Consider the following 23,341-nt stretch of genomic DNA (forward strand, 5'->3'; position numbering starts at 1 on the left):
CTGCAACTCATTCTAATAACATTGCCCCGTTAATTACATGTATAAGGTTAGCCGTGCTCAGTTTTAAAGCCATCATTTTATCTGTTGGGTATGTCTCCTCTCCAAACTATGGCCGTTTAGAACCGTTGCATCTCCACAATTCTCTAAATAATGTCTGTGTTGCAAAACACGCTTTCCCCCAAACAATATGAAGCCTGCTACACCAGTGGCTGACCCTCCTTTCCCCCTTAGGAAGCAGCCGGCATTCCTTGGGGGGGTGGATCCCTAGCCGCCCCCTCGGGGACTGTTGCATCACTCCCCCATGAGGAAACATACCGCGTTCATTTTTGTGTGTGCGCAAGCATGTGTGGGCGGGGCAGCTGTCACTTTGGAATGCAGCTTGATGATGATAGGGGCCCCCTATCTACTACTTACTGCTCAAAAGCAGCCACCTCACAGAAGCCAGTGCAGTGTAGTAGGAAATATTGGCTTGGATCTTGTGAACCATCCATGGGAAAAGTTTACAGTTCTGGATCTTCTTTACCATCCCCTCCCCACTGGAGCCCTTTCCAAACTTTGGAAATTGTATTACCAGGGTCAAGGATGCACATGTCAGATGACTGCACAGGCTGGACACCTGTAGTGGAGAGGTGACAGACCCTTTCTGCCTCTTGTGGAACAGACGTTCTGCTCAAAGAAGAGAAAGAAAGGAGAAATTTTGCCCTCTTCCTCTTTCCTACCTTAGCTACCCAACTTGCATGGCTATTAGTACATGCAAGTCCTTGAAACCTGGCAATAACTTATCTTGGATCAGAAAGGGCTCCAGGGGAAGGGGGGAAGATCCACAATCTTTGCACCTGCGCAATGTGGGATCCAACTCATAGTATGACAGACCACATGTTTTACATAAACAAGGACCAATACTTAATGCCTCTTCCTTCCTATTAAAGGACCTCAAGTTGCAAAACTGTGACAAACTGAGATTCTGTGGAACTGCTGCATGCACTAGGCCAGATGGACCTGACTGTGCTAATGTAGGAAGGTTTTCCATGACATCACTTCATTTAATAGTATCAGTCACAAAACCAGACCATCCACAAACAAAGAAAGAGTTTCATTGTCCTTGGGGGATTTCCTTGGCATGTAGAAAATCTTTACATTGTAAATTACCCTCAAAGGGGGAAAAAACAAAATGGCCAAATAAAAACTGTATTTTTCACAAAACAATATAACCTTGTGATATCTTATTATGGTACAAATTTTCATGGACTACACGTCTTCATCAGAGGCATCTGATAAAATAGGCACTGCTCCACATACACAAAAAGATGCCATAATATACCTGTTAGTCTTTAATATACCCAGTCTTTTGTTTTGGCTTTAACAGATCCCCCGTATGTGTGTGTGTGTGTGTGTGGGAAGTGCTGTTAAGTTGCTTCCAAGTTATGGTGACCCAATGAATTAATATCCTCCAAAATGTCCAATTGTTAGCAGCTTTGCTCAGGTCTTGCAAACTGAGGACTGCTGCTTCCTTGACTGAGAGGAATTGGGCCTTCCCCTTTTTCTGCTGCTTTAGGCTTTTCCTAACATTATTGTCTTTTCCAGTGACTTTTGTCTTCTCGTAATGTGACCAAAGTACAATAGCCTCAGTTTAGTCATTTTAGCTTCTAGGGAGATTTCAGGCTTGCAGTTATATCTGTGGTATTTATGCCCTTAGTAAGCCAGTTAACAAACAAAGTATCTTCAGTATGAACCTATCTGAAAAAAAGAATAAGAAGCATCTTGTAGTATCTTAAAGACTAACAGATTATATTCTGTAAAGTGTCATACACTTTGGGGATGCAATACAAATGATTAATAATAACCAAGACAATATGTTTATACTAGTATATACTGTTTTGTGAGCCAAAGCACACCTCTTCAGATACACGAAGTCGACAGAAATAGATATACTGGCACAAACCATTTCTGCTGAATTTCATAGGAAGGACTCTGGCCCAGGAAAGTTTATGCCACAAAGAATGTTAGGTGTCACCAGACTCTAATTGGTTACAGCCAAAACAACAAATAGAGAGATCTTTCAGGAATAAAATTGTGAAGCACTTGGGACAACTGAGATATTTAATCAGAGGCAACTGAAACAAACACTCTGGCAGTATCTTTAGTATAAGTTTATTCATTTTAAATTAACAAAATCCATTTTACATATATAATTATCAGATGAGCTAAAGTCAAGGGTAACCACAAATCAAAGATTTCACAAGCAAGGGTAACCACAAATCAGTGCACAGATATAGGAATGCAAACAGTTAATACTGTTACCTCTTATTCACCTAAGCAGAAACAGTTTGTAACTAAACACCTGGCAATACTTTATTAAATATTATCTTTGGCTTAATAAATATATTTGGAATTGCACTTTTTAGATTTGAAGCACCAGGACAAAAACAGCAATATTTTGGAAACACTGAGATGCAAAAGACAGAAAATTTGCACAAAGATCTCAGATGAAGAGTTTGGAAGTCATAATTCATAGTATTGGAGTTTGATCCTTTTTTATATAAATGCAGAAACTTCTAATGTAGTTTTTATCCTGAGAGATTCCAAGAAGCTTTAATATGCTTCAAGTCACCAGAAGCAGCTCCATATTGAGAAGGACACGCTGGGGCCAGGAATGTCTTTAGCAGTCTGTAGCCACTTACTAACTTGAAGGAGGAGGAGAAGTTTCAGAGAGGTTTACAATCTCCTTTCCCTTCTCCTCCCCACTACCCAAAGGAGTTTCAGAGTGGTTTACAATCGCCTTTCCCTTCTCCTCCCCACTACCCAAAGGAGTTTCAGGGGGGTTTACAATCTCCTTTCCCTTCTCCTCCCCACTACCCAAAGGAGTTTCAGGGGGGTTTACAATCGCCTTTCCCTTCTCCTCCCCACTACCCAAAGGAGTTTCAGGGGGGTTTACAATCTCCTTTCCCTTCTCCTCCCCACAACAGACACCCTGTGACTTGAGGTAGGTGAGGGTGAGGCTGAGAGAGCTCTCCTAGAACTGGTCCTGAGCAGAGCAGCTCTGAGAGAGTTATGACTGACCCAAAGTCACTCCAGCAGTTGCATGTGAAGGAGTGGGGAATCAAACTCAGTTCTCCCAGATAAGAGTCCATGCAGTCAACCACTACACTATACTGGCTCCTGAGCCAGTGGCCACAAGGACATAGTAATTTGTTTATTGGTTGTCATGTTACAGACACCCTGGATAAGTCTAAGCACATCCTTCCACCATGAATGGAAATCAATATTTTCTTTGAAGTTTCCACTTGTCAGCTTCCCAGAATCTTGTTGCTGAGCTGCCTTCTCTTAAGTATATTGACTGCTGAGTCCTTGAAATACTTTTCTAAGGCCACACGTGTGTTACAGCCTTAAAATGGTCTCATACAGTCATGGCATCCCAGCACTGAGAACTACCATTTGTGAGAATGCTAGGGAATACAAGCTCACTTAGAAGTCTACAGATTACAGTTCCCAGGTGCCCTTGCAGGATAGCATAGATCAGGACATAGATCATAGATAGCATAGATCTGTAGCATAGATCAGGACAGTCCAATATCCTCATTTTCCAGGGGTCATTCTGTTTTCCAGACAGAGAGAAGTAGACATCCTATCCCTATATGACTGAAAATTTCATAGTCATGAGCTGAGGCATGACTAGGGTTCTCCACAGAAAACCCAAGAAGGAGCTTACATTAAGATACTATCTGTTAAGTAAATTTTAAAACAGTTTCTTACAAGTGAAATTTATAAGTGAAATAAGCTTGGTGTTGCTCATATAAACCATCGTCCCAACTACACATGCCAAACTTATGGCATGCTTAATAGGCACTATTACCCTTGTGAACACAAGTTAAACTGCTCTGTCATAAATTATGAGAAATCCTGGGATGCTTTATTTTACATAGACTTTTGTGGACCTCTTTGCTCTAAGTGGTACATATTTCTTCTTTTGAAAGAGGAGATAATATCAGATCCTGCTACAATATCAAGCTGTTAAATAACTACAGGAGCTAACATATGAACGCTCAAAACGTACACTCCTTTCACTACAGTTGAACTCAGTGTGACTTACTTCTTAGTAAACATCTTCAGGATTGATTTGAAACAAGAGAGACAGGTGAGAGATTTTCTCTTGCATACTAATTGTTCTTAGTGATGGATTGCTTAGACTGTAGAACTACCACTGGGGTCAGATCAAAGAAAGGAACTGTTGGAAAGAAAGTCCCTCAGAGTTACTTCCTGAACCAATAGGCTACAGTGGATCATATGTTAAGACACCATCATATGTCAGGCTTGTTTCTTTGGCCTGAACATCAAAAGCACTTGATATTTCCAACATTTCTTGCTATGCAGACTTTCCTAGCTTTTAGATTTTTTGAACCTTGTCGCTGCAGACAGCCCTTCCAGCTTCAAGGGATAAGCTGTGGAATCACTACACCTGATTTCATCCCTGAAAAAATACTACAGATATCAGTACTCATCACTGGGCTGTGGTTCACCAAAGTATTATTCAGCATAACATGAGAAACCTTTCTGCCTTGAATTAATACACCAAGTTCTGTCTCATGCATCAGCTTGGGTCACCAAAGTCTCTGCAAAGCTTTATTATTAAAAAGCCATTGCTTAAAATGATTGGAGTTGATGTCAGTCTTGGAGTTCAAGTGTGCAGAATATAATGAGGTTATGCCAGTTGGTGTTCAGAAGCAGGTGATGACCATGTGTAAGACCTCCATTCCCGCCCCCCCTCATAAAAATGCTGCAGGTGTTATAAAATATTTATTCTGAAAAATCTAGCGTTCTGAGTGTTTGCAGCTATTGCTCTTCTTCAAGACATCTGCAGTTTTTATTTTTGCCAGTGCAATCCTGCTTGTGCAGAAACACACGACTGTGTTGATTGGTTTGTGTGTGTGATTTCTCATTCCCAGCATCACACAAAGAAGGCTGCTCTGAGGAAAATGGAATTACTCATGGTGAGCACTGGGTTTGTACTGCGGATATATCAGGGCAAAAGTTGCTGTGGATATGCTTTTCAAGAAAACATTACTTTGACAGCACTATTCAGATATGGGACTTCAAAAAATCACCACCAAGTTAATTCTGCCTGCTTTTCCCAGAAAGTGCATTTTTATCAGTTTGAACAGCACCTATGGACATTCAACAAGATGATGGATTGTGTTGGCCTGAACAAGTAATGGACTGAAAAGTCAGCTTAATCCTTAAACTTTCCTTTGAAGAGTTTTCTATGTCATTTCATATGAAAAACTGTTAAATGTTCCCCAAATGAAATATTAGCAGAATAGTATCAGCTTCAACTCTGCAAATTTAAGCCACTCCAAACTTTCCATATGCTGTCAATATTTTTGTTCATGTAATGATTGGCTTTTTAAGACTCACCTCCCAATGTGAATGGGGCATTAAAGCCTTTAATTGCAGTGCTATCCAATGAGTTGGCAGAACATATATAAGACATCAAGGACATTTTTTTTTAGCAGGAATGCACAGTAACTCAGTTCTGGCTGGCTTGGTGTCAGGGGGTGTGGCCTAATATGCAAATAAGTTCTTGGGGGGGGTTTAGAAAAAGCCCTATGTGAAACAATGGTGCCATCAGGGTGTGGCCTAATATGCAAATAAGTTCCTGCTGGGCTTTTTCTACAGAAAGAGCCCCGAAGACTCCAGATTGTTTTGGGGTATGCATATTTAACAACTAATCTGCATATGTTTCAACATCATTTGATTGTTCTAATCTTGGCAGATCTATATTAATGCTTTTTCTTTATATGTTAGCTATTATTTGGAGTATATTTGTCCTAAACACTTATATTGGTTTTATGTCACTATAACTTGTCATGACTTCCCCAAGTAATATTTGGCATCAACTGCGAGAAGTCTTTATTACAGCTAGAACTACAGTTCCAAGGCTTCTGAGGGGAAAGGAATGAATGTTCAATCAGTTTCAGTCTGCATTCTCAGTCTATTGTATTTCCCATTTTGGTGAGTATCAAGAAATCATACTTAGCCTTTCTTAATCAAAGGAAAATCATTACACGACCATCCTCCCATGTCTTCCCTCCATCAAATTAACAAAATACCTATCAAAATATTCAGTGTTTCTATAGAAGAAGGGCCTATATATTGCAAGAGCCCCTGAAATAGAGAAACCTGTGTTTGTGCTTAGTATGTGTGGTAGCCATTCACCTATAGCAAAGGGTGCACTAAGGGCCACAATAGGAATGAAGGCTAAACCTACCCTGTCATCTGTCAATCCCTATGTAGACACTATGTGTGAGTTTGGCAGATCCTTGCCAAAAGGGGTGCTACGTGACCTCCACAGGCTTCAAAGAGGGAGGGAGTTTCCTTCACCCTTGTGCTCTCTCTCTCTCCTAACCTTGTTCTTTTCAATCTGAGGACCAAGAGGTGGCATATCTTCCTCGCCCAAATTCCCTTGACTTACAAAGTGTCTGGCTCATCCTGAGGTGAACCCTTCAGAAGCTCCACCCCTCTGGAACTCCCATGGGATCTGAGCAATTCCCACAGCAAGCTGTCATCACCCCAGCATCTCAGCTGTGACTCACTCCCTTGTTTCCCCATCCCTGACTCAAGGTTGCTTCCCAGCTGATTGTCAGGCAATTGACTGTTAAAGGGTCAAACACTGCCAAACAACTAACTTAAAGGCACCATGTGTGTTGCTGGCTTGGTGAGTGGATGCAGAGGGTGATTCCTTGGATCCCCTCAGAGTTGAGAAGCCTTGGGGTTTCTCTGGTCCCCAAAACCCCATATCTGAAGTTAGAAGGGTAGCTCTCCATAGTGTCCCACATTACAGATCAGAATTCAGTGGCAGCTATTGACAACCAAGACCACATAGCCCATCCCCAGGCTGCTTCTTGGTCATATTAGGGTGAGACAGTCTGCTGGAGAGAATGGGATGGAATGCCGAGAATTGCCTTTTAATAGCTCTGACATAACTGCATAAAATAAGAATGAAATAATAGTCCAATGACAAATGACTTTTTTGTCTATCTTAAGTTATTTGTGATTATCTGTGCTCTTTTACCTGGTATATAGCTCACTTCTGTGAAAGAGTTTAACCCTTTCCCAAGGGTTAACCCCAAGGGTTAAGTGTCCATTCATATTCCCAGAAATATAGTTTGCTTTTCCATTTTCCTTTCCAGCAGTTCCTTTAAAGTCTTGTTTCTGTGTTGAAAATACAGATACTCAGAGAGAGACTGAGTGAGTCTGTTATTTTCAAAGTGTCTAAAGTTCAAGTGTTCCTTGTCATTATCCTTAAAGTCTTCCACTTGCTGGCTTTCGTCCTCTTTGTTTTCCTTCCTCTTTTCTCTTTCTCCATTCAGGGATTTCTCTTTACCACCACAGGATGATTCTTCAATCTGTTGTCCCGGAAGGCTTGAAAGCTCCTGTAGTCGATATGCCTTATTGTCACTGTGGTACATGCCAAGGCCTTGCCTCTCGGCCCTGTAGCAGCTGTCTTCCTCTTCCTCAGGACATGAGCTTCCTTTAGCACACTCACCATCAGAATGAAATGAAAGTACTTTTGCTTGGTTTTTTTGAGAGAGGTCAAATGGTTCTTCCTGTTCCAGGCTTTGTGTAGCATTTGCTTGTGATGTTCTCCCCCTTTCTCTACCAAGGCCTGGAAAGTTAAAAAAAAATCTTTATATATTATCTGAGACAGTCATAGCTCCATTCTAATTTAGTAACTGAAACAAACCTATTACAGTTTGAGTCCCATGGTTTCTAAACTATTTATTTGGCAGTAAATGGTAGGGAAGATAAGGGGGATTTTGTTGGTTCATTTTGCATCATCACCACTGACAAGATGCACTCATTCCTGCAGTACTGGCCATGGGGATTTCTAGGCCTGGTCCAAGTTTGAGACACAGGTGGCGGGAGGGAATGAAGGGAGGCCAAGAGAGTAACAATATGGTGGTTGCGTTAGTGGATGAATTTAGAAGATATTTAATTCTCAGAATGACTGCCACCTTGTTCTTTGTGGGTTTTGTTCTATAAGCATTTTGCCTCTTTGCAGAGGGAACATACTCTTTGAGGTTTCTTCCAGTTCTTTTCAAGCCTGAAACCTCATGGATTGGACTGATGCAAGACTAATGTTATTATCTCTAAAATATTCAAATCAGTGCCTTTGTAGTCTGTTCTATTATTCATTCCTTTATTCAGAAGAACTTTAACTTAGATGTCTGGGCTCAAACACACTTAAACACCAATGCTCTTGGCATAAAATAATCTGCCACTGTTTAATTGGAGATTCCCCCTCCATCTTTTTTTCCCCTTTCAATTTAAAAGCAAAGTGTTAATTTTGACTCATGTTTACCAAATAAGATATGATGGAGACTAATTTTTAAGCTGCTGGTCTGCAATTCAAGTATTTTTTTTTTGTGGTTAATGGATTGGGTAAACTGTACTTGAGAGTTATAATCACTGTAAATATTTCTGACTCTTCAAAGTTTATGGATGCTTTTAGACAAGGCATCTACTTTAAAATGATTGCATCAGTAGCCTAACCTACAAACAAATACAGGGAGATACTGGACAGTTGGTTTACATCAATTCAGTTGCATACATCAAATCAATTATGGTAGCATTAGCTGAATGAATGGGAAATGTAGGTTATTACTAAATCTTGGCATAAAAACCACAGTGTCCCTGAACCTGGAAAGCTGTAGATGTCAGGCAAGATTTATTCAATAAATTCTGACAAGACCAGCTAGCCCTGTAAGAGGCACAGGAACACCTAATAGGCCAGAACAAGCCATATGATAAGCTCTGTCCTCTGAACGTTAACACTTTAATGGTCAGGCACCAGGTAACGACTAATAGATCAGTGGAGGGTATGTGACCTGCTCTGTCATTTGTGCCCCACCCCAACCTATCCTTACTGTTTGCTACCCAACATGGCATAATCTTATTATTTGATGAGAGCTGGATTTGACAATTAGGTATACAGGATGCTGACTCTGTGCTGCACAAAATGCCTTTAAGATGCTATATAGATGAGTTTATTGAATCTAATGCAAAACCCACCTGGTTTCCCGTCACTCATTTACCTTGAGAACGAAATCCTCTTTCCATGACTCCATGTTTGACTTTCATGTGTCTGGTAAGGTTCCCCTTCAAGGTGAATTTGCTGGGACAGTAGAGGCATTTGAAGGGTTTGCTGTCTGAATGCAAGTGCATGTGTCCCATTAAATTATGCATTCGATTAAATTCCTTTCCACACAGCTGTCAAAAGACCAATGACAATCAAAATGATTTATATGGAAGAAACACTTTCCAGAAGAGACTGATTTGTTTCACTGAGACAGTCTTTTGCAGTCAAGACAGTATCTCAATGGGTCTGTGACTTACCATTTTGAACTGAATTTACAGAAAAATCTGAATAGTTGCTTCTGCATATATACACATCCTATTGCTTCTATGTGAATGAATTGATCCCAAATCAAATAAGCACAGGGCAAGAAATGGAACACAAGGCCTCTGCAGATAAAAACTGAAGTCCACTTTAAGTGAGATGAGGTCACAGGGAAAGCATGTTCCTGGGTAGGTGTGCCACATAGCTGCCATCTCATTTAAAGTGTTCCTCCAGGAGGCACAGGGCCCCTGAAAAGAAAGCTGAGTAAGATCCAGGAATAAGGAGAATGGAGCTATGCATCTGAGTGCTAACAGCAGAGTTATACTTTATTAGACAGGTACAAACTGTATTAGGAGATGCCTTCCATCTTCCTCAGATAGTCAGAAATAGCAGTGTGTAGGTGGGTATTAACCTGTGGAAGTCATTCTGTAATAAGCTAAAGCTTAGCCATAATTGCTAAATAAGTCCCCAAACAGAGGGATAGTCTATGCCTAAATGATATGGAATTGGTCTTCTTTGCCTTTGACTCTGAAACCAAATATTCTTGAAACTCAAGGCATGCACTAAAGTGTATTAACAAACAGATGTTTGAAAGCATCCGTATTATGCAGGTATATTGTTCTTAAAAGGCTGGCTGCAGCATCTTGTAGAGTTCACACTCTGGGGCAAAGCCATCTTATGTATGTATGTAAAACTCTGCCAGCTCATACAGAAACTCAGGCACGATTTCACACTAAGAGCATTGCTACCTCTTTCCAGGATGGTATTATACTGAACCCATCCTGGTAAGGGAAAGAATGCCTGGAATGCTGCAGGGATATAAAAAGGATGAAGAAGAAGGTTGTGCATTTCCTCTTCAGGCAAAACGACACCTCACCTTCTGACTTGGTCATACTTCTGTCTTCTGTGTCCCAAAGTAGTCCCACCCAGACCTATTCTTCCACAATCTATCCAGCATATTTCTAAGAGTCCTTAATATAATATTTTTTGGTGCTTCTTGGCTTGAGTTTTGAAACAAAATTGTCAGATGTAATGGGAATGGGAAAAGACTGGTGCAAGCAAGCATTACTGTTGGCATGCTATTCCATTCTTTCTGCCCTTGCCACCATGTTAGCAGCAAGACCATACATTTTCTGGCATGGTTTGTGTATAACAACTACATATCTAGTGGCAAGCAAAAATGTCTAACGGAGTAACTTAACAGGACACACTACACTTTCTCTTTATGAAAATCATTTACACAGAAAATGCATCCACCCTCACTGGTAGCAGCATTTGTTAGGTAGCTGACCAGAAATGCAGAAGCCAAAGAAAGAGTTGCATCCCTTCCCCCTCCCTCTTTGGAAGGTTACCACCTCAGTCTGGCCTTGGCCATCTGCTAGAGATTAGCAACAGCAGTGATGTTTTTCTCTCCTCCCGCCCCCTGTCTTTTGAGACAGTCCTGGAGACCAAACCCTATGAGGAAAGGCTGAGGGACTTAGGGAGGTTCAGTCTGGAGATGAGGAGGTTAAGGGGAGACAAATCCAAAGAGCAACTCCATGTAAATGGCTAGCTGCCTGAAGGGAGGGGAGAGACGCATGCTTCTGCCACAGGCCAGAGATGGGGGCCTAATGAATTTTGTCTTTTGAGATTGTAAACCACAAAACAACAGCGTGTGTCTCTTGACTGATATGTCCTTCTTTGGGAATAATCTAATTAATAAGGTAACCCATGATTGATACAAGCCTGTCATTACAAAGAATGACACACCATGCACAGCTTCAAATTGGTGTGAGGATTCCTAGGCCAATGACATGCTAGCAAAAGCAGATTCTTGAACTTGATCTTACCAAGATAATGCTAATGGAGTGGCAGAAGAAGCATTTACAGGAGAGAACTGGTAGACAGAAGCAAGTTCTCACCTCACATTTGCCTTTCAGTTCTCCCCTCACATTCAGTGTCTGACCCTCACATTTGCCCTTGTTTCCTCCATACAAGCAGTTCTACCCTAACTAAACTAAGCTATATGACTATCCTGTGTAATGAGTTAAAGTAGCTGCTCTGTGACAGGATCAATACTGACAAGAGCTGGGAATAGTTATGGCCCCTACCAGAAAATGCATTGCTCTAAACCAGGGGTGGCCAAACTTGCTTAACATAAGAGCCACATAGAATAAATGTCAGATGTTTGAGAGCCACAGGACATGAACGTCAGATGTTTGAGAGCCACAAGGAAGGAAGGAAAATAGATTGGGGGGGGGAGGTAGAAAGAAAGCAATTTTAACTTTAAAATGCATTCTCCAAGCTGCTGGCTGGCTTGGAGATGGGATTTAAAGAGAGAAATGCCTTCTCCAATTTGGCCAGTGGGCTGGGGGTGGGGGTTCCAAGAACTGCACAATATGTGTGAAAGAGCCACATGTGGCTCCCGAGCCTCAGTTTGGCTACTGCTGCTCTAAGCCAAGAGGTAACACCACTTTGAACAGGGTGGATGGTGCCAGAAGAAATCCAAAAGGTTCCAAGATGGAAACAGAAACAGACACCAAAAGAAATCCTGGGCTTAACCAATCATGGCCATCTAGAATCATGGAATTGCAGAGTTGGAAGGGGCCATACAGGCCATCTAGTCCAACCCCCTGCTCAGTGCAGGATCAGCCCAGAGCATCCCTTACAAGTGTTTGCCCAGTTGCTGCTTAAAGACTGCCAGTGAGGGGGAGCTGACCACCTCACAAGATAGCTGATTCCATTGTTAGTCTTACTGTAAAAAAAATTTTTCCTAATATCCAGCTGGTAACTTCCTGCCCTTAATCTAGACCCATTATTGTGAGTCCTCTCTTCTGCTGCCAACAGAACAGCTCCTTGCCCTGCTCTAAGTGACAGCCCTTCAGATACTTAAAGAGAGCGATTATGTCTCCCCTCAACCTCCTCATCTCCAGACTGAACCTCCCTAAGTCCCTCAGCCTTTCCTCATAGGGTTTGGTCTCCAGGGCTGTCTCAAAAGACAGGGGGGCAGGTTTAACATATTTAATGGAAAGAAGTCAAACCACTCCTTGAGACTCTAGGGTCAAAAGATTTAGAAATATATGAAATAAAATAATTCAGAAAAGGAATAAATAAGCTGCCTCAGAAAGCTGTTGAATATCTTTTTTGTTGAAGGCTAAAGATGAGACAGTCATTTATCAGGAACTTGGTAATACAGCCCATGATAATGCAGGGATCATGGAATAAGATAGTCCCCTGTTCATCTTGTAACTTTTTGAGTCTGCTATAGTGGCAAACAAGCCAAGCCCCCACCAATCAGATTGAGAAGACTGGTGCCCACAGTCAGTCTCTTTGGCATGGAATTCTTTACCAATCTGCAGAATCTTTTTAATTAGATTGTCAAATATAATAAAGTCCTGCAAAGATAACATAAGGCATATTTGTACTATTGTAAGCTGCAAAGCTGTACAGCACTTCTGGCTAAAAAGGACATCTACCATAGCTAAAACCCAAAACAAATGTATTGAACATTCCAGAGCTGCTCAATGAGCTCTAACCAAACTTCAGTGAGACTGCTTGGGAGTTTATGGCTTCTAGAGGCCAGCCTCTGACAGAACCTTGGCAAGCAATAGAGAATACAGAAGCACCCTCATTAGGTGAAATATAAACCTCTTCCAGCGTACAAGAAAAGGCCTCCAAATTTTGACAAGAATGAGAGAGGCCAGACAGCCAATAACGGGGATTTTAAAAAACCCTTGTAGGTGAGAATTGCCTTCAACTATACTCTTGTATTAGTAAAACAGGAGATGTGGAATGGTATAGTACATCCCAATCTCACAGATCTCAGAAGCTAATCAGGGTCAGTACTCCGATGGAAGACCACCAAGGAGAACTTCACCAAAGAAAGCAATGGCAAGCAACCTCTGCTTCTCCCATGCCTTGAAAACGTATGGGCTTGCCATGAGACAGCTGTGGCTTGATGACACCTTACACACACACCCGTAAAATAACAATGCTTGGAAGTAAAATCTGCAGGAATGCTTCTTAAAAGAAGAAAACGAAATGTTTGGAATTTACCAGCATAGACAGCAGGTAACATCAGCCTTATAAAGAGACAAACCAAATCAGTAAGGAAATGTGAGGGACAAAGGCTTTCTTCTGCTCTCCAGCCACAGATGGTCTCTGTGTAGCTGTGATTAGCCCTGTAGGAAAGCCCTGTTGTTCTTTCAGTCTGGGAAAAAAAGGCAAAGAAAGCTGCAGCCTGCCGTGAGGCAGAAAGGCCACTGCTGTGCTGTCCTTCCCTTGCATTCTTCTTTTAAAAAAAAAGTTTAATAAGAAGGGTGTTCCTTTCCTGAAAGTAAGAGAGAGGGAGAGGGAGAGAGACTGTAAACTGTCCAAAAGAGCCGTGAGAAAACAGGAAACTCCAAAAAGTACAAGAGAAATCAAGATGAAATCTATTTGCAGGCCATTCCCTAGAGACATGCAGGCCATTGTGAAGCAAGCAGTTCGTACAGCTATATCCTTCCTTCTGCTCCAGAGGAGCTTGGTGCCAAATGGAGGCTATCTGGTCATTGCCTTAACTTATTGAATACCAGCCAAGGGGACTCGATTGAGACCAAGCTCTTCAGGGAATTTTGAACATTAGGCAAAAAAGGGTAGTCAGTTGGACTCTTGGCATCCTCAACCTAGTAAGTGTACTTAATTCCTTTTAGACTGAATGGGAATACACGGCAGGGAACACTGGAGATTCTGCCCCAATAATGGAGATTTTAGGCACTCTTCACATTCCATGTAGATAGTTCCAAGTGGGCAGCTGTGTTGGTCTGAAGCAATAGAACAAAGCAGTAGACAACTTGTCTACTGCTTTGTTCTTCACGTTCCAGTTACTGACCGTAGCAGAAATTGTCAGTTCCTTTTTTTCAGGAACAATTTTTATTCCCACCCCCATTAAATTCCTGTGTTGCTTTTACCCAGAATGACCAAAGAGGTGTATGTAAGTTAACTACAACCACAACATACAAATTACCCTAATTATACAGCGATTAAAATTTCTAAATGCAAAGTAACTTTTCAGTAAATTCCAGCAAAATGAGGCATCCATTATTTGTAGCATTAATCATCTAACGAGAAGATTGTGGAACTGGAAGGGACTAAAGAGCCATAAGGGGACAGCCAACTTTTATATTCTCAGTAGTCACAAGTATATTTTGCATACTACCTTCTTCTAGAGTTGCCAGCCTCCAGGTGGCATCTGGAGACCGCCCACTATTTTCAAAGGATCTCCAGACAACCAAGATCAGTTCCCATGGAGAAAATGGCTGCTTTGGAGGGTGGACTCTGTGGCATTATATCCTGCTGAGGTCCCTCACCTCTCCTAGCTCTGCCCTCCCCAAACTTCAACTCCAACATTTTCTCAACATGAAGGAATAGTACAGAGCTGAAGTCTAACTTCTGAGAACACTTTTCTGATAACCCTTGTTATTTTAACATGGCATGTATATTGTGGCACTGAGTGTCAAAACAGACCAATTATGGGAGTCAATCTTAGCCAGGTGGTGCCGGGGGATTTCCTATCATTACAATTTACCTCCAGATCACAGAGTTCAGTTTCTCTGGAGAAAATGGCTGCTTGGAAGGCTAGACTCTATGGCATTGTACCCTGCTGAGGTCTCTCCCATCCCCAAACCCTTCCCTCCCCAGACTACACTCCCAAAATCTCCAGGTGTTTCCCAACCCAGAACTGGCAACCATTCCTGCTCTTGTCACAGGTCTTTATAGTAAAGCTCCTGAATAGCAACTGGAAGGGCGATTTAATACAAAATATAATTACAATGCAGAATATATATGGCCTGATTCACATATATTCAAAAATAATATACTGGAAGTGACCCTATTTACCAATGTCACTTGGAGGAAGTAATATATGAGTTGGATGTGAATATCCATGCTAACAGGTGGAAGGACCAATTGTGAAACTGCTACTTTCCCTTTTTTGAGGGAGAGAAATTTTGTGAGCAGAGCAGAGGGCTGGATGTGCTGATGCAGTTGTAGTTAGCCACTTTGAGTATCTTTGGAAAGGTGGAGACTGTGGGGTATACATCTCCCCCCCTTAAAACACATAAAGTAAATAAATAATGGGTTGCATCTTGTAGGATATTTTAAAACTAGTGAATCAGGACTGATTCTGTCACAACCTTTGAAGCCAATTCTCTTCCCCCCCCCCCCCACAGGTGTAACTAGGGGTGGAGGTTAATTATACCGTTATTAAAATTTGGTAGAATTACTGGTAGGGGTGAGAGAAAAATGTTTAGTGAGCCAGATTAATCCTGCAGTCCACCAGTTGGCCATCCATGGCAGATTCATGATGAACAGAACCAACAGAATTGAGCCAACTATAGTTCTCAGACTGAAACAATCCAGGCTATGCTGTGCCACACAGCAGATAGTGCCAAGGTGCATGGCCTTTGCCCAGAAAATACCACAGGTGAATCTATTTCTGGCACAACTGCCAGCCCAGCACCACCAGGTCACTGACATTATATGGAAGCAAAAGTCACAAATGTATCCCTGGAACATTTCCCTCAAAAAAATGTATCCCTGGAACATTTCCCTCAAAAGACACAAATGTATCCCTGGAACAGTGAAGTCTAATACAGTCCAAGCTAAAAGCTATTCATGCCATAATATGTGGGCATCATTTGTATTGTGCACTGATGGAACCACCACCACCCCCCACCCCCCGAAGTATATATGGATCAATTCAGGCATTTAGCTGGTATCAAGTTGTTAAGCATCCTTGACCCCCTTGGGGATGAAACCTGCTATGCAAATGCCAGATATATTTATCATCAGCAGTCTAGCAATTACTCTAAGTGCTGTGTAAGAGCAAGTGCATCTTAAGATGAGGGATTAAACCAAAAAGAAATGAATAAGTCTATCACGGAGTGGCCAAACTTGCTAAACATAAGAGCCACATAGAAAAATGTCAGATGTTTGAGAGCAGGGCAGAGGCTGGATGTGCTGATGCAGTTGTAGTTAGCCACTTTATTAAAACTCTTAATACTTTCTTTGCACAGGAAGATAAAATACATATGCATGCACTTCACAAAATGACCATGCTAGCAGTCCCCCTGCACTGATAATGTCACCAAGTCACATGGGGGGTGCCCAATTTTGCGCCCCCATATGACCAGTGCCCTAGGCAATCACCTAGCCTGATTTCACACTCATCTTACACCGCTGTCACATTCGTCTTCTCAGTGCAGCATCCTTCAGATTTCCCACTATCTGTGCCGGGGCTGCAGCAAACATCATGGTTTTCGCATGGCAAATGGAAACCGCTAAAAAACAGTTTCTGTTTGCTGCATGAAAACCGTGATGTTTGCTGCAGCCCTGGCGCAGATAGTGGGAAATCTGAAGGACACCGCACTGAGAAGACAAACGTGACAGCGGAGTAAGGTGAGTGCAAAATAGGTCCTAGTTTGTCTAGTGGTAGGGCTGGCCCTGCTAACAGCTATGATTAGCTCTTCCTTGGTTAAGTCTACTCTTTTACATTTCAGCAAGGCCTAGCATCATTAAAGGATGGCAGATGTTTAACCATGCAATTTTTATGCTGAACTTTCCACTTTAGACAACAAAATTACTTGGACCCGCACTAAATGTACAATAGGTCATGCCCTATTGTGGAAGTGATAGCAATGCACCAATGATTTAACTAGAGATACTCTATTACTATACAATATTTGTTATTTATATAATATCATTTTCTGACTGTATCTAGCAACATATGAGGAATTTTGCATTCCTTTTTAATTTTATACTGCCTTATAAATACTTGGGTACCATTTTGTTTCACTTGGCTGTCTGCATACGAAGCACTCACCTTACATTTGAAAGGCTTGACATCTGAGTGGACAATCATGTGGGCCTTGAGAGTCTGCTTCTGCACAAAGCTCTTGAAGCACAGGTGGCATTGGTAAGCCCTGATGTTGGTATGAATTAAAACATGTCTCTTCATATTGGCAAGTAGTGTGAACTCCCGCCCACAGATCCCACACTTGTGCTCTTTCACACCCTTGAAGGACAGAAAAATAAGGAAACGGAGGATTATGGTTATCTTGGCAATTTATTTCTAATATCAGTAGTGCAAGTAGTAGTCATTCTAAAAGGAATGGCCAACAATCACACCATTATTTTCTCGTTAAAAACTGCATAACTCCTGTACCTGTGGTGGCTATCAAAATGTTAGCCAATATAACCTTTTGCCTATGGCTGAAATATGAAGGTACAAAGATTTCTTTTAAAAAGTCTGGAGAATTTGATTCCTGCTTTGTTTGTTTTTTAAAAGTACCTCAATTAATAAATAAATCTAGTTCTATCAGAGGCTACAGAATAATTACAAGGAGGATATTTTTGATTAATTAAATATAGACATGTCTGAATAGCAGATATTAAGCCTGGAAAGGTTCCCCTATATGGCATAAAGCTTCCTAGTATAGAAAAAAAAATGGGACTAAAAATACAAGGTTAACATACATGTCTGCAGTGGACCAAAGCAATCATGCAGACAAGTACAGCCCTGTGTCTTTGTGTTCATATAAATCCATTAGTAGTGGTTTGTGGAATGCATACAACCACCACCATTTAAGTTGGTTAGGAAAAAATAATGACAAATGAAAAAAATATTATTCTAGACATATTATTTCTATAGGAGTTGTAGATCACTGGTGAAGCACAGGCTTCACATGCAAAAGGCACCAGGCCAAAGCCCCGAAGGCTTTTTAGTCATACTGTTAGGAAAGACCTTTCTCTTCCTGACAGCCTGGAGCACTGCTGCCAGTCAGATCAGAGCGAGGTCTAGACAGACTAACAGTCCAATCTGGTATGTTGATATGACGTACAACGGAGGGAAGAGACACTATAGTTGTCTCCACAAAAGCAGTAGGATACAACTTAGTAAAAATTCATTGCATTTTAGAAGAAACATTTTGCAGAACAAAGAAACACAAGCATTGTCTGTTTCTGTAACCAATGCAGCAATATTCTTCTTTCAAAGATTAAAAAAAATTACACACACACACATACACACACACACACACTGTGGCTAGTAGCCACTGATGGACCTCTGCTCCATATCTTTATCTAACCCCCTCTTGAAGCTGGCTATGCTTGTAGCCGCCACCACCTCCTGTGGCAGTGAATTCCACATGTTAATCACCCTTCGGGTGAAGAAGTACTTCCTTTTATCCGTTTTAACCCAACTGCTCAGCAATTTCATTGAATGCCCACAAGTTCTTGTATTGTGAGAAAGGGGGAAAAAGTACTTATTTTTCAACTTTCTCCATCCCATGAATAATCTTGTAAACCTCTATCATGTCACCCCGCAGTCGATGTTTCTCCAAGCTAAAGAGCCCCAAGCGTTTTAGCCTTTCTTCATAGGGAAAGTGTTCCAACCCTTTAATCATTCTAGTTACCCTTTTCTGCACTTTTTTCAATGCTATAATATCCTTTTTGAGGTGCAGTGACCAGAATTGTACACAGTATTCCAAATGAGACTGCACCATTGATTTATACAGGGGCATTATGATACTGGCTGATTTGCTTTCAGTTCCCTTCCTAATAATTCCCAGCAAGGCGTTGGCCTTTTTTATTGCAATCGCACACTGTCTTGACATTTTCAGTGAGTTATCTACCACGACCCCAAGATCTCTCTCTTGGTCAGTCTCTGCCAGTTCACACCCCATCAACTTGTATTTGTAGCTGGGACTTTTGGCCCCAATGTGCATTACTTTGCACTTGGCCACATTGAACATCATCTGCCATGTTGACGCCCACTCACCCAGCCTCAACAGATCCCTTTGGAGTTCCTCACAATCCTCTCTGGTTCTCACCACCCTGAACTATTTAGTGTCATCTGCAAACTTGGCCACTTCACTGCTCACTCCCAACTCCAAATCATTTATGAACAAGTTAAAGAGCATGGGACCCAGTACTAAGTCCTGCGGCATCCCACTGCTTACCGCCCTCCACTGCGAAGACTGCCCATTTATACTCTCTGCTTCCTATTAATTAGCCAGTATTTGATCCACAAGAGGACCTGTCCTTTTACTCCATGACTTACTAAGACATACTAAGGCTTACTAAGGAGCCTTTGATGAGGAACTTTATCAAAAGCTTTCTGGAAGTCAAGGTAAACAACATCTATTGGGTCTCCTTTGTCCACATGTTTGTTCACCAGTGAGATTTCTCTCAGCCTACCCTTTGAGAATCCAGGCAGACTTACCTTATGAGTTAAAGAATGCTGTTTGAGGTGATGAGGCTGCACAAACTCCATGCCGCATTCAGTACAGATGTAAGGGCGGATGTCCTTGTGCTTCATCATGTGGTTCTGCAGTTGGCTTGGGTACTGAAAAGTTTTATCACATTCCGTGCAGTTATACTGCACAGGGCCTCGATGGGTTGTTAAGTGTCTCTTCAACTGAGCCAAGGTTGGAAAGTCAAGACCACACTCAATGCAAATATTCTCCCGGCCATTCTCATGCTTGGATTCATGGGCTTTCAACTCACTGGGGTAGGCAAAACCTCTCCCACAGGTGCTACAGCTGTAGGGTTTCACATCACTGTGTTGCATCATGTGTCTCTTCAGGTGGCTGGTTTGGGTGAAGGCCTTGTGACACACCTGGCATTTATGAGGCCTGGTGCCTTGGTGGGTCAGCATATGGGTGTGCAAGTGACTCAACTGTTTGAAAAGCTTGCCACACCGAGAGCAAGCATGAGGCTTGATGCCGCTGTGCCCTAAGATGTGAGTGACCAGGTTATACTTGGATGTGTAGGACTTTTCACACATAGGACACTGCCAGCGTTTCTGTTCTCCTCCTACATCAACATAATAGCTGTCATCTATCTGAATGTTGACATCCACCCTTTCCACCTTTTCTTTTTCATCTTGTTCTCCTGACTCGGGGCTCCTGAAAGGGGGCTCTGGGGGCCTTTTCAGTGGGAAGGGACTTCTGAAATGAAAATCTGGAGGCATAATAAAAGGATACATCAGACCAGGATGAATTTTGGGATAGTATGGATAGGGAGTCTGCAGAAAGGCAGTGGTTTGGGGCCATATCACATTGGGCTTTATTGGTTCCTCCTTTACAGGTTTCACTCTAAAGTGTTCCAGAGTCCTGTAGAACTGAAATCTAATGTTACACAGGTCAATCATGTGGGAATTGTACTTTGGCTGTGTGTGGTGCTGGAATATTAAAGGAAGGCTGGGAGAACTTCCAGTGGTGTTTTCTTTGGAACTGAGCACTGGGGATGAAGCATCTCCTGATGGGATGGCAGAAAGCATTTTTGTAGGCATGCTTTTACGTTTACGGGATCCTCCTTCTAATGACCCGTGCAAGCTCTGTATATCTGATGTAGGGCCATATCCAAACTGTGCAAGCTGAGTTCTGAATCTGAATTCTTCATCAAGTGGTGAAGCTATATCTGACTTGGCAACAGGATCCAAGCAGTGGAAAAAAGGAAAAGTTTGTATACTGTCTGTATTGAAATGAGCATCCTCTTTCTTCATCACATTTAATTCCTCCTGCATCCTTTAAATAAAAAGCAATAATCTTTTAATGCTGTCTTTTTCCTGCTTGCTAAGCTATAAACCAATTGTTTACTGCTTTATAGTGTTAACTGGAATTCCCAGAATTTCAGTCTGTTATGAATCAAAGGACTGAGTCCTAAAATGTACAGAGATCCTTCTATTACATACCCATAGAAGGCCCTGTGCATAGATTAGGAGGAAAAGTTTCCTGACCAGAAAACATTGCTTTAAGGGAGTCTGTTGATGAAGAAGAAGATAGTGGATTTATATCCCGCCCTATAACCTGAATCTCAGAGTCTCAGAGCGGTCACAATCTCCTTTACCTCCCCCCCCCTCCCAAAACAGTCATCTTGTGAGGTATGTGGGGCTAAGAGAGCTCTTACAACAGCTGTCCTTTCAAGGACAACTCCTACGAAAGCTATGGCTGACCCAAGGCTATTCCAGCAGGTGCAAGTGGACGAGTGGGGAATTAAACCCGGTTCTTCCAGATAAGAGTCTGTGCACTTAACCACTACACCACTTCCACAGTACAAACTTGAGCACTGATGCCCAGTCTTGTGCAACATACAGGGCATTTTCGCACTGACCTTAATCAGCAGCGACGCCCCTCTTCACCACGCAGGATCGGCGCGGAAACTGGTTTTTGGCGGTTTCCATTTGCGCCGCAAAAGCCGCGGGACTTTCCGGCTCTTCCGGGTGCTCCGCGGCAATTAGTGCGAAATCCGCGCCGATCCTGCACGGTGAAGAGGGGCGTCGCTGCTGATTAAGGTCAGTGCGAAAACGCCCACAGTGTGCTTGGCACATGAAAGCTCACACTTTGAATAAAATTTTGTTGGTTTTAAAGGTACCACTGGACTCTAGCTTTGTTATATAGGTTTATCTAGTACTTTTGAATACCTTGTAATCTATATATTGAGTCTGTAACTCATAAACCGAACTAATTTACTAACTGCACGGTCCTTTACAGTGGCATTACAAAGTTAGCAGGCTCCGTGCCCTGTGTGGGTGTGAAGTACCATCAAACTGCAGCTGATTTATTGCAAGCCTGTTGGGTACAAGGCAAGAGGTGTTCAGAAGTAATTTGCCATTGCCTGCTTCTGCCTAGCAACATTGGACTTCCTTGATAGTTTACCAGCCAAGTAGTAACCAGGGACAGCCCTGCTTAGCTTCTGAGATCTGAAGACATCAGGACTTTTTTTTTTAACAGGAACACACAGGAATGCAGTTGGCTTGGCATTAGGAGGTGTGGCCTGATATGCAAATGAGTTCCTGCTGGGCTTTTTCTATAAATAAAGCCCTGTGTGAAACAATGGTGACAGGGGGTGTGACCTAATATGCAAATGAGTCCCTGTGGGGCTTTATTGACAAAAAAAAGTCCTGGATAAGATCAAGGAATAGATCTTGGCAGTGGAAAGTGCCTTCAAGTTGCAATTAATTTATGGCAACCCCACAGGGTTTTCAAGGCAAGAGACATTTAGAGGTGATTTGCCATTGCCTGCATCTGTTTAGAAACTCTGGGTTTCTTTGGTGGTCTTCCATCCAAATAGTATCCAAGGCTGACCCTGCTTAGCTTTCAAAATCTAATGAGAATTTGGCACATTGTTCTTTTGATCAGTGCTAGCACTGGGCAAACACTGGTGCTAGCCCAGGGAAAGCTGGTGCAGAATCTTCTTGAGATAGGGGCAGTCTCAGGTATAACACTTGGGAGGGGCCAGCCTGGAGATTTTGCACTCATATCCTTTTTTACTGGAAACCCTGTTGGCTAGCACAAGCAATATGATAGGCCTTATGACCTTGTATGTTGGTACTGGTCAGAATGGCTTCTTATGGTGCTGGATCTCTAAAGGGAGACATCATGCGCAAGCACTCCCATTGCCTACAAGCCTGCTAAATGCAGCCACCTCATGGGATGTCTTAGCATATATGCATGGATTATGCTTCTTCATCCATCTACTCTAACTGCAAAAATAGTTTTTCTAGACTTTTTTTTTCAGGCTGTGTACCTTCCAATTCTGTCATTCAGCCAAGAGGATGGAATTCGGGCCAAGGTTGTATAATTGTGGCTCATTGGTCTCTTAGGAAAAGGCGGCAGCAATTCCTCCCAGAAAAGGGGAGGAAGTGTCCCAGCCCCAGACCACTTCTATGTGAAACCAAATGATACCAGAAGGCAGCATGGCTATGTTGAGCCCACATGGACTCCTGTGAGTTCTGTAAGCCAGAATGCAATGGCCAAGGGCTGATGCTGAAACAAAATGTCCAGTCCCCTAAAGTGAAGTCCCCTGCATATGCCCTTCAGAAACTGGGTATGCTGTTTTCTGTCCAGCTTTTAAAATCAATCTTGGCTTATGCATTAGCTTTTTGGCCTATTGTACTATGCTGGCTGAACAGATATGCATTTA

General features: G+C 42.2%; 1 protein-coding gene across 2 annotated transcripts in view; it reads right to left on the reverse strand.

The window, feature by feature from the left end:
- Positions 1-6,946: 6,946 nt before the first annotated feature.
- Positions 6,947-23,341, reverse strand: part of LOC132569581 (zinc finger protein 366-like) — a 42,116-nt gene continuing 25,721 nt past the window's right edge. Inside the window, exons 3-6 of one of the 2 annotated variants that reach the window (XM_060235798.1) lie at positions 19,638-20,836; positions 17,238-17,429; positions 9,093-9,267; positions 6,947-7,663 (exon numbers count right to left, since the gene is read on the reverse strand). In XM_060235798.1, coding sequence (XP_060091781.1) covers positions 7,143-7,663; positions 9,093-9,267; positions 17,238-17,429; positions 19,638-20,708 — 1,959 coding nt within the window. In that variant the 5' untranslated portion in view covers positions 20,709-20,836 and the 3' untranslated portion in view covers positions 6,947-7,142. Of the gene's footprint in view, positions 7,664-9,092; positions 9,268-17,237; positions 17,430-19,637; positions 20,944-23,341 lie in introns of both variants that reach the window. The other variant, XM_060235797.1, reaches the window with a different exon arrangement.

The sequence above is a fragment of the Heteronotia binoei genome, chromosome 4 (assembly GCF_032191835.1).
Source record: "Heteronotia binoei isolate CCM8104 ecotype False Entrance Well chromosome 4, APGP_CSIRO_Hbin_v1, whole genome shotgun sequence".
NCBI lineage: Eukaryota > Metazoa > Chordata > Lepidosauria > Squamata > Gekkonidae > Heteronotia > Heteronotia binoei.